We start from the raw sequence: 12,253 nt of genomic DNA, 5'->3' as shown, positions 1-12,253 counted from the left end.
AGCCCCTCATCTTATAATTGCATAAAAGGAAATCTCACTAAATACATTGTCTGTCATTAAACTGCTGCCCAAAGCAGCATGTGCTGAGCAATGGCAACCAACTATGAAGCTGATTAAATGCAGCCAACACTGAGTATGACTATAAAACGCATGGCCCCCCTTGGGCAAATATACTGATGGGAATCTTTATTTTTTGGTAGGCATCCTACATGCAAGCCCTAGCCCCAGAAACCTTGGCCTTTGTAAACATACCTTTACAGTTACACCATCCTCATTCCTGTAGCAATGACCATACTTTGCACCCACGCTCCCACGCATCCATCTCCTTCCCCTTTACCCGTGACGAACACGCAAGAGAACCACCTCCACATTTCCTTCCAAGAACAAGTAAAGTATAGGGTTAGGCCTGTCCTTTGCACTCTGGGCAGGATGACCTTTGTGAGTCTCCTCAAATGTGGGGATCTCAGCGGCACAATTTTGCAGCAAAGGGGGACTATTTTCACACTTTCCCCCTATCTTGCTCCTTGGCCTTTTGGCTAAAAGCAAGTGAGACTATGGGGCATCCGAATTCTCCGGCTTTCAGGCCTGGGGCTTGCATGTAGGTTGCTTGCCGTGGATTTGAGGAGTATCTGATGGACTTCTGGCTCTGGGAGGGAGGATACTTGCCCGGCAGTAGAGTGACACAGGCTTGATGACTGAGCTCAGTTCAGTCAAACTTGACTCTTGGGCTTCCCCAAAGTGAATTTGGAATTTGGACCTGATTTTGCCCTAGTTTATTCTAGATAGAAGTAGGTGCCAATGTGCTGCTCAAAAGCGTGTTTATGAAACACCTATGCTAAAACTTGCAGGCATTTCAAAAAAGGTAACATGCATCAATTTTGGATGAACTAAGACTACAGGTACTGTATGCAAATTTCTACAGCCAGGGTCTGACAGTAAGGAGAGGGGGAAAGTTGTGGGGAAGCAGAGAACAAAGAGCTATCTGCTCCTCCGGATTCATTTTCCCTGCTGTAGCAGTTGAAAAGGGACAAATTCAAGGCAAACCACCAATAATTAGATTCTATACCTGGAAAATTGTAACAGATTTATAAATTTTCTATACATAGAATCTAATTATTGGGGGTCTCTTATAACCAGGGTCATTTTCTGTCCGAGTAAATATGGCTTTTCTTTTGCAGAAAGATCCAGAATATTTTGTCAGTGAACTTGAGGCCAACTTAGAGATACCTAATGAAGGTAACGGCATGTGTTAAATATTCACAGCATCAATTTTGTTTAGCATTTATCATTCTTTTTTCATTTGTTTTCATTTTTTAAATATATTTGGGTTTGTAGTGAAATGTGTGCTTCTGAGGCTCATCTTAGTTTACCATAGCTTAAAGCAGTGATTTTTGCTGATGATTTAACTGTATTTTAGTCCCGCTTTCAACTTAGCCTCCATTTAACTCAGATGGTTTAAAAACCTAAGAGAGGCAACTAAGTTAAGTTGTTGCAACTTTCACTTCCCTCTTGTTTTCAGCTCATTTTCATACCGCTCAAGTGTCCTTTGCTTCAGGCTAGAGAAGATCCCAAATCCAAATTCCACATTCAAAACTTTGTTCTACTTTGGGCAAGTTTTGTATTTGTGTGATTTTGTATCTGTTGCGACTTGAATCTAGTTGTCTTAATAGGCTAGGAACAGGTACAATCATAACCATTCAGATATAGATCCAATGATCAAATACCCTATCTGGCCTTTTGGTCCTAAAACCATGGAGTACCCAAAGCAAGTCATTTGGAGACAGTGGACATGATCCATCTTATGGATACTCCATTAACTTAAGTGAAATTCTTTCTAAGAGCAAGAATAAGAGAAGCAGGCCCCAAAGGACGTGCTCACATAGACTTGTTTGTTCTCAATCCCAATTTTCAAAGCTGTTTCCTGTACAGCAATGCATGTAACAGGTTGAAACTAGGCACTATGCCAACACATTTGTAAGTTATAAGAGTTTAGATGTGAACAGCTATCACCAATTTCTTGAATCAAATGCGAGCCAAACTCTTTATAGAGCTCTGTAATGCTAGGTGAGGTTCTGGTCACAAGCCAGTACCAGAAATGCCAAACGCCCATGAGAAAGCCAATCTTGGCTAGAAGTGGCAGTACTAGAGATGTAGCATGAAAGTTTGTTTCTGACAATTTTTAACCCAATCTTGCAGACTCAAGGTGTCCAGATATAATTTAAAGAAGTAAGTAATACTTTGTGTGCTTTTTCAAACACAATTTGATGCTTGTCCTCTTGAGGGTTGGCCATTGGTAGTTAAGGCTGTTGCTTCTCTCTCTCTCCCTCTCATAAATATAAAATCTTTGGAGCTGATGTGGCACTGTGATAAAAAGACAGTGTCCTACTTTCAGCCATACAAGTGGGTGAGGCCCTGTCACAGTGCTGTGAAAGGGTCTTCAGAAGTGTCATCATTCGCTCTCAGAAACAGGTCCTTATTGTGTATTCTTTTTATGTCCATGTCTCTCTCTCTCTGACCTCTAGGTTCGTGGAAGAAGATAGTTAGCAAGCCCATGTTTACAACTAAACTGGGGGATTCCTTCAAGTGTCTCAGCAAACAGACACTGGACTTGGACGAACACTTCCAGATGATCATTGTTAACATGCAACTACAAGCTTTCAGAATTGTTGATAACAAGTTTGGGAAAGGTATGGATGAGAGTTGTCTTCTCCATGCTTGGTTTTGGCTCTAGGATCCCACCAACCACAGAGCAACATTTCTAGCTTTTAATGCGGCATAAAGTGACTTGTCTCTCTGCTGGGTGGAAGGCAGAAAACGTGGTGATCCTGTTCTGTATACGAGGAAAATAGTGTAACGTAATGGGTCTCCAAGACAGGGTGCTTCCCCAGTACTTCCACCTGCCAGTTACTGGCTCCTTCCCAGTTGTAGTTCAGTCCCTAGCCTGGTGGAGATGGCATAGGGGATAGAGGGACTCCTTTCTTTCACCCTAGATTTTCCTTCCGTCTTAAAAAATCACCACGCTTCATGCTGTCCGTCTTTTCTTGCTCTCCACTGCCACTGTAGATGTATTGGCAGCCATTAAAGCAGCTTTCTCCACCCCGTTGTATGCAGAAAGAATTTCAACGTCTCTGTCATCCAAGCTTTCTATGGGACTGGCCCGATCTTCTGTGGAGAACGCCTGTCTCTTGAAAATTATTTCCCACAACTCTTCCCTATTGGAGCAATGACACTGGGGACACATCAGTGCAGAAGGTGGAACATTTAGTTCATCTTGATCTAGAGACAATGGAACTTGCGATTAGTAAAGACACGGGCAGAATAGCCACCATCCCTTCTGGGGTTAGATCTAACTGCAAAGCTCATCTCCGCTTATTTTTCCCTGCCTAATTCCCTCTGGTATACAGGCGCAACAATTTAATCAAGCAGCCTAGTCATACCTGATGGGAAGGGGAAAGGCCATATATTTGCAAACCACAGATACAACCACAGATAAGTCCACCTCCAAAACAACCCTGCGTTTCTGAGCGTATGACATTAATTTTCATAAGGCGATCCCGCCCCAGTGCATACGCACGTACTAGATCAGTGGTTCTCAGCCAGTGACCTGCAGAAATGCTGTGGGTGGGCTACAAGCATGGTTATAAGAGGGGATAGGCCAACCCCTGGAGGTTCCCAGCATTGTGCTTCTCCACGTGCACTTTCTCCACCACTGGAAGCAACTGAGCTACTGTGGGTAGAACTGTGATTAGCTGTGACGAAGGCAGAACTCGTTAGCCCAGGCGTAGTGCCAGGTAGATACAGTTGTGCTGCTTCCATTCTAGAGCTATCCTGTTTGTCTCTGCAGCTTCCCTGGCAAGCAGGCTGGAGTGGAAGAGGGTCCTGTGGTGGCAGGTCAGCCGTGGTGCAACAGAGGTGCTCCCGGGGATGGGCATAAGCTGCAAGATCAAAAGGCTGAGAACCACTAGGCTTGATACTCTCCCAAGGCCCCTTCCAGCTCTACATTTTTGTGCTTATGTTTTAGGATGGTACCATACTAGAACCTCAGAAAACAGGATTTCTCATCCTTCCTGCCATTTTCACACACTAAGAAATTATACAGTTTTTCTTTTGCCCCCATCTTTCTACTTGCTCTGAAAACACTGCCTTCTCTGTATTTCTTCCTCTTTGCAGCCTCTTTTTTTTTCAGAGCCTGTTAAAATTAGACTGTTCTTCCTTTGTTAGTTCACCATTTTAGCTGCTCCTCCTCTCTCAGGGAGACGGGTATTTCTCATTCAGTTAAAAAAGTAACTTAATGGGAAAGTGTGTGTGTTTGTGTGTGTGTGCAAGCGTGCGTGTGTGTTGACATGCGCGCGCGCGCGCACACACACACATGTTTAGGGTTTTTTTCTCCTATGCAGATGTTTTAAGATTTAAAAAAAAAAATCAGTAAATTTTGTAAGATTGAACTGGTGTTTCTTTGGATCTGTGCACCCATTCTCAGAAAAAAAAAGTCTTCCATGGGACAAAACAGCTCATGTGGCTCATAGCATTCAAGTTGGAATCTAAATTCAGATTTTAATTTCCCCTAAAAGTGGATCTGTTTGGATCTAACCTCTGGTAGAGCCATGTTTCTAAGTGTCGTATGAGACCAGAGATTGCCTGAACAGGACACAGTCTACTAATCCAAAATGGAGTTACCCTTGATGTGAGGCAAAAAGCTGAGAAGGCATATTGTGTTCAAAGGAATTCTCCAGCGGTCAAGAGACAGGATGAGAGAGAGTGAGACATCCTGTGGATGCCAAATGCAGAAATCCACAGCAACAGCTGGTGCTTTGAAGCAGGCCATCTCACATCAGGTCTCGGAGACACAGCAGTTTCACTTCTGTTGCTCCAGATTTGCTTATGAAAAAAAAGGAAGAAAGAAAATGCCAGTGGCAATTTGGTTTGAGGTTCTAACGGGCTTGCACACACTACAATGGCATTTTGCATCAGTGAGTCATTGGAGTTTGGAAATGCCTAGAGGTGGTTTCTAAATTGCATTCCCTATAGTGGGAAACGTTCTTGAAGCTCACAGACCAAAGTTGGACCTAAAACAGAGTTCCAGACCCAAGGCTATGGAACAGAGGAATGCAGACCACAGATGCATTTGCAGCTCAAGTCTATCTCCGACACAACTCCGAATTCACCAAAGCTTTGTTCTGAGAACGGCAGCATGCAGCAGAATGTAGGTGCATCAGGCTTCTGCAGGAAGCATCAGATAAAACCATAAGGCTGGTCCAGCAACAGGGTCTGGATTAGAAACAGACACTGCAGCTTTGCTGCAGTTACACGGGAAGTCTTGCACCCCAGAAAATTCCCCAGATTAACCACATTTGGCTACTGAAAAGATTCCCTTCTGCTGAGATGCCCAAACCATACCATGCTTCACCACAGCTTGCAGCAATCTAGGAACTATTACCAGGAGGTTAAAAAGAGCTGGCCTTAAGAATAAAATGAACAGCATGGGAAGGAATCATTTGGGTGTGCTAATACTTTATGATATAATAGTTACTGCACATGTGTATGGGCAGATATAACATTTGAAGCATTTCAGAGTGCAGCTGTGCTCCAGAAATAGAGTGTTTCAGTCACAGACAGCTTTGCTTTCCTGGCTGGAGTGCTTCAGAGTCACTGCAGCCACATACAGCAGCATGCTTTCCAGTTAGGGGACATGGCAGGGGACTGTGATGCCCTGTGGCTCTGTTCCCTACCACCATGGGGGAAGGGAGCAGAGCAGACTATCAGTGTAGGAAGGAGTACAGCTTCTTTTAGTTCCTGTTGAGGGTGCAGGGCCTCTGGTCTCCTGATTCTGGGGTCTCCCGATTTCAGCAGGGGGCTCATAGTCTCCCAGCTCCAGTGGGGAGGCATGGGGGTCTCCTGGTTATGGGGAGGGGGCACGCCTGGAGAATGGAGATGAAGTAGACAGGAAAGTGCTCAGTAACACAGTGCTCAGTAACACTGTGTCCTACTTCCTTCCACCCCCCTTGGCAGACCACTGGACCCACAGGTCCCCTATCACACTTTGTAGAGAGTGCATATGTAAGAGGAAGTGCTTCATTTCTAAACACTTCTAAACAGAACCTGTTTCCTTCAGTGTTACTTTTGGAGTAATTCTGCCATTTTTGGAGGGCTTCAAAGGGCATATGCATTGTCTGGGTCTCACCTTCTGAAGTGCTTCAGGGGTATTTGAAACGCCTCAGATGTTACAGCTGTCCACACCAGACTTATTTTTTTTTCTGAAGGACAACCACCATCTGCCTTTTCCCCATGCTCAAAGTCCTAGGAAGATTCATGCAGAGCTACTTGGATGCCAGCACATCATGGGTGTAAGCTGGACACATTGCTGAGTTGTGGTGATTCTTGATTAAACAGAGGAGGTTTAATTGATCAGTAGAAGCTACCCTGCCTAACATGTTAGCAGCTCCCTGATCATGCATTAAAATCAGAGGAGTGTGTCTTGCAGCTTCTGGGGTTGATCATCACCAATGAAACCCAGGCTTTACCCCTCTTCCCCTTCAGTGTTACACTTGCTGCACTGTATCTGTAAATAAGCTAGGTCATGACATTCTTAGTCCTATACAGGGTCTTCATAAAGTCGTTGTGAACTTTTAAACTTTAATAACTTAGGCTGTAGGTATGATAGAAACAATCTGTAAACGGCATTTAAAAGCAAATGTATTAAGCGGTTAGGGTTTTTTTCTACAAGCTAAGTTATGAAAGTTTAAAAGTGCACAAGGACTTTTAAAAGACCCTATAAATGTCCATTTATGCCAATGGGTCAGACTCTGAATTCTCTGTTCGGCTCTTTCTCATGCAGACCTATCATTTAGCCTAGGCCTGTAAATCTTCGATCAAACTCCACTACATCCTTAATCAAGCAACATTCCCATTGAATTCAAAGGGAGTAATGCTTGTGTAAGGGCTGACAAATGGTAAGAGGTAATATATAGCTAATCAGGTTTTTCAAATAGGACTTTTGGAGGGTGATATCATTTATTGGACCAAGTGCATGACTGGAATAAAGTGAGAAAACCTTTCAAATGCAATACATTCTTCACCAGATTTTTTAATTTAAAAAAAACCCATCATGTTTCTTGCCTGGGAAATCTTGTTGAGTCCACCAGATTTGTAATTCATTTAATATTATCTGATTTATCCTCTGATCTGAGTCCACATATGTCTTCCACATGTTCCACATGTATCTTCCACGTTATTTTTAATGTTGCACCGAGTACATCACATGTCCCTCTAGCAGAATGTGTTAGAACGGATTTTGTTTGTAAAAGAGTTACTGTGAAGTAGATTCTCTGTGAAGAACATAGCTGTTTCCATGAGGTAGACCTGGGTGATAGGATCCTCCACAAAGGAAAACCGATTAAGTTTGATCCTGGGCTGTCCTTGGTATCTGTATTTTAAAATATTGGCATCTATTCTAAGGGCATGTTTTGCTGTAACAAAGTATTGGCATCTTTTCTAAGGGCATGTTTTGCTGTATGCTCTAACTTCAAATTGCAGAGGAAGAATGTCCCCTGGATAGAAACAAGAAAAGAGTTCCTGTTATAGTGGCCCTGAGTATCCTGGCAATCGTTGTCATTGCACTCATCACGATACTGATCGCCAGAAGGAAGACAAACAGAGGATACGAACGCATCTGAATTGCCAGTGTGCTTCACTGTACGTGCAGTAAGTATAGCGGCCTTTGGAATCTGGGCTTTTGGCTGCCCATGGTAAAGTCACAGAGCTATATTTTTATATATGGGCTAAGACCACGTGTTTAAAAGTGGGGCATACTTATACATGCTTTAACTTGTGCAAGAAGTGACACTGACGATCTATGGTGTGCCTGAAAAGAGAATGCAAAATTATTAGGTGCTTAGGTGGAGGATCAAGAAACACTGGGAAGGTCCACGTGTATGATCACTTATTGGGCATAGAAGTGAATAACCCATGGGTGCATTATCACAAGAAATTCTGTTAACCCAATGCTCGGTGCTGGTCTCATGGGAAACTACAGAACTATGTACAGAAGTTGCAGGACAAGAAGTAGAGTGGTGCAACAGTGCTGTGGCACTTTCCTAGCCAGATATGGTTGGTTTGATCCTCATTCCAGAGGCAAAATTTTTATTATTGCTTTTTCTACTGCTGTCTTGAGAGTCTTACTTCAAATCTGTAAGATGTATAATAAAGAAAAAGAACGATGTCTTCTAAGAACATGCATTTCTTTAAACGCCTGCCTGCAGGAGGGAACAAATGAACCAGAGCTGACTATAAAAGACTCACCAGCGTAAATGCCATATCAGCACCAAGCTTAGAGATATCTAAAACAGAGGACCTGAAACACTGTTTACAGGCTAATGTGATGAGTTACTAGTATGTATGGTTATAACAGGATAGAGGCAAGTGTGAATTAGTAGAAATGAGATCAACTTTTAAGAAATGATCTCCTGGAAGCTCCTAATTCAAGTGGTTTCCTCTTCAGCATGGTCACAGTGGTTTCCACTAGCCTCAGTAATTGTTTCTCTGCTGTGATGACAATACTGTGATTTCTTCTGTTCCAAGTGTAGAACTATGTCATAGTTACTGGAAATACAGAGAATTAAGTGGGTATCTGTCACAGAGTGCTCACACAAGGTCTGTGAACCAAAAAGGAGCCCTGTAAAAGCTGTGCTCTCAGGACTTCTGTGGGATGGAAGTGGTACACAGGCCTTGAGCATGAGGTTGAAATTTATCCTGTTTGCTTACAAACTGAATTTTCACGTGAAGTAATTTGAGGTTTGTTTAAAGCACATGGATCGCAATAGTTTATAGTCTCTTTTCCACTAATCAAACAATATAATAGTGATTGACCTTGACACATTAAAATCAATATTCTCTGAGTATTCAGATCTCCATCTTGTACAAGACTTACAAAGTCTAAAAAAATACAAAAAAGTCCCAACCCACTGCGACAAAAAATACATTAAAGTGAAAAGAAATGAACCACAGGCGCCTGTTAAATCGGGCCTGCTAACAGCAAAAGTAATGGGTTAAATTCCATTGGTAGTGGGACTTCCCTCTGCAAAGGCTTTCAGGAAGGGCCCTTATTAAGCAAAAGGTGGTATTTAGGGAAGCCCTCACTATCGCTTTAATTTGGGGGAAAGTGCAACAGTAAACAGCACTTGAACCAAAATTTGGTCAAGTAAGGACATAAATCAGAATAACTCCATTCACTGCGGTAGAATTATCTGGACATCCGCCAAAATAACCAAGATTACTATCTGGCCTCTTCTATTTAAATCTTAAGTACATTTAGAAGTAGTTTTGATATTTTACTAGTACTCACTTAACCAGTAAGTGCTTGCTCACTTAAGCAATAAAAAAGAAACTTTACCTCCGCTGTAAGAATTACTAAATGATGACGGTCTGCTATTCTTGATGTTGATAGTGGTTTATTCTGAGCTTAAAATCAAACTACAAAAGTGACTGTGGCTTCTCATAAATGCTGCTTAGTGGATCTCTTGCTTGTAAATATGAAAAAGTTTTGCAGCATGTCTGAATCTGAACCTCAAACAAAAATCCGTCATCAAAGAGGCAAGACTCTTGGATAGTTTTGTAAAGTAACATGACAAACAGAAAGATGAGGGCCTTTCAAAGTGCTGGAAATGATCAAGTGACTCAAATGTTTCAGCATTCAGTGATTCTATTGTGAAGGGCTCAGTCACTGTCTACTTCACTCAACTTTTATCCTATTTACTCTTTCCCCTAACAGTGGACAAGTACCCAGCTGGCTTCAACACTGGTGACCTTACAATTGGCTTGTGTGATTGTTTTAGTCCTCATGGGAATTACCCTTTGTGGGATCTGCCATCAGCGCTGACTGCATGCATACCAGAGAATGCGGCTGATCAAAATAATTTCGTATCGGTGACAATGATGGTACATGGAGAGCTCTGAGAGTTTCAAGTCTAGCATAACTTTTCCTTCTAACAAAGCTGTTAGAGCAATGTAAAATGACAGTGTGTGTAAGTCTAGATTTGAAGTCAAGTATCTGCTCGTTATACTGAGTATATGTATCTAAAAGGAAGGAGAACAGTTGTGTTATAATTCACTTGCACGTCAAAATAATATTTTCAGTTCTTCTTTAAAAAAATCCAGCTTCTTGATTTTTATAATACAGTTTATAGTACATACTAAAGAAATGGGTTAATATAAGGAAAAAAATATTAGAAAAATGACCTGGCCAAGTGCATGCAATATAGATGCTACTGTCTGAGCTTGTTACTGGAATCATATTGGCACAGATGTTTGGATTACTGAGATAGCTCAGCACCCAAACTCTTCCGACCTGTTTAATTTAGATTTATTTTTCATTTATAATTAAGGTTTGCATAGCGTTCTTGTAAATAGCTAGCATCCACTGAAATCTCAAATGGGCTATCTGATCTGTATGGTTTCCAATCTTGCATCAACTATAAGATGCATTATGTGTGAGCATTTATCAATTAATCTTCAGTCTTTTACTATTTGATACAGCATTGTAAAATGTGATTTTATTCTTGCTATAACTATTCTTAATGGCTGACAATCCCTGTTTACTTGTCCGGCAACCTCTGTCAATCTTATGGCATTCTATGCCTATTCTTGACTAGAATTAGCCATACTGTTGGTGGTGGGGAAGTTGGATTGCATGTTACTTGCTCACTTTTTCCTATTGCATTTATTTTTTGTAAAAAATGTCTCAGCTCCTTTCCATGCCATGAGTAGAGTGGAAATTGCATCGCACAGCACAGGTGCAATCTATACTGCAAAAGCAGCACTAGGGCCAGATACACAGCAGTGAAAGATGCAGCTCAATATATAGTCATTATAGATTGGTGATTTATACCAGTGGAACATCCACCATGCTTTCCTAATTTGCACCAGCTGAGATTCTGGCCCTTAATGTGCAGTCATATTCTAACCCAATTGCAACACTCAGTCTGCCTCAATCCCCGCCATATATGCTTTCTTCAAGAAATGTGAACAACCTGCACCAAAGACATCTGCAAAGGCAATTGCTCGGTCAGGAAATATTGTTTGCCTGAATTTTATGGGGAGCCAGGATGGGGTAGCCACACTGCACCCTAAATTGCTGAATACATGCCTTTTTTTTGGCAGATGTACATGTTCCTTTCCTGCCTGAGCTTAGCTTAATGCTTGGTGGGTAGTTTATCTTCCAAGGGTGTGTTTATATAATGAAGCTCCTAGGGCATTCCTGCTTCAGTAGGAGGGCCCTATAGATATATTGCGTCTTGGTTGCAGGATTGTTCAATGTTCTGTTTTAAGAAACATTCCATACCAAATGTGGGTCCCTAAGGAGCAACCTGGAGAGGTTTTCAAGGAGATCTTGCTATAAAATGTCTTGTATAAATAGACATGCAGTCACCATTAAACTACTACTGGCACTGAGCCTTTTCTTTTACATACCTCTTTCCCTGCATGGTGTTTCCAGACTTGCACAGATCAGTGATGCAAAGATGATTACTGAAACCTACCCTTCTATGGCTGCTTCTTCCCCAAACCGGGCACTTGTTCCATGAACAGCATCACAATATAGAGTTCAAGTTAGAATCTACCTACAGGATCCAAAATAAGAAGAACACCTGAATCAAATGCCTGATGCTCCATTAAGAATTGCAGCCCAGATCATTTCATACACCCTATTGCAAGTGCATGGCACAGCATATGAAAGCATTTTTCATACTTTGTTCTTAGCCAAAATGCTGAGTAAATTATAATGCAGCTTTTTTATTTCCATAGTCCCCAATTTCTTCATGAACTAAAAATCTGTTGCTAACTTCTCCAAGGAGTGAAGAGGTGGATTTAGATGATTTTTCCTGAGAGTGTAGAGACTGCTGGCATTTAATTCATCTCCTCAACTGTTATCTTGCTCTGAAGGATGGGTCCTAACTGAATTACCAAGGTGTGAAAATAGTCTACACTTTGTCCTGTTCTACTCTTGGACTTGCTGTAATAAAGATAATGTTCATTCATTACAGAGGTGTGTTTTTGTGAATTTCTTTTATCTCAAGTGCTTCTTCTCACCTACGTTTTCTAAGACGTAGGTATCGCGTGTCTAGTGTCCTGCACATGGTCTAGGAGCCTGATAATCCTTGGTTCTTGTGACAGCAACTCTCTCTGTGATCTTGGGCAAGTGGCCAAACCTTTTCTCTTAGGTTTCATAGTTAGTCGGGTCGGAAGGGACCTGAGCAGATCA

The 12,253-nt window shown here is 41.9% G+C and overlaps 1 protein-coding gene across 2 annotated transcripts in view; it reads left to right on the top strand.

Moving 5' to 3' along the window:
• LAMP3 (lysosomal associated membrane protein 3) overlaps nucleotides 1-12,026 on the top strand; it is a 53,505-nt gene extending 41,479 nt beyond the window's left edge. Inside the window, exons 4-7 of one of the 2 annotated variants that reach the window (XM_019503366.1) lie at nucleotides 1,179-1,236; nucleotides 2,523-2,687; nucleotides 7,534-7,701; nucleotides 11,797-12,026. In XM_019503366.1, the coding sequence (XP_019358911.1) occupies nucleotides 1,179-1,236; nucleotides 2,523-2,687; nucleotides 7,534-7,673 (363 nt within the window). In that variant the 3' untranslated portion in view covers nucleotides 7,674-7,701; nucleotides 11,797-12,026. Of the gene's footprint in view, nucleotides 1-1,178; nucleotides 1,237-2,522; nucleotides 2,688-7,533; nucleotides 7,702-9,766; nucleotides 10,224-11,796 lie in introns of those variants that run through there. The other variant, XM_019503365.1, reaches the window with a different exon arrangement.
• Nucleotides 12,027-12,253: the final 227 nt, after the last annotated feature.

The sequence above is a fragment of the Gavialis gangeticus genome, unplaced genomic scaffold (genome assembly GCF_001723915.1).
Source record: "Gavialis gangeticus isolate Ggan-Ray unplaced genomic scaffold, GavGan_comp1, whole genome shotgun sequence".
NCBI lineage: Eukaryota > Metazoa > Chordata > Crocodylia > Gavialidae > Gavialis > Gavialis gangeticus.
Note: the sequence above shows the minus strand (reverse complement) of the source record. Positions and strands in the feature narration are given on the sequence as shown.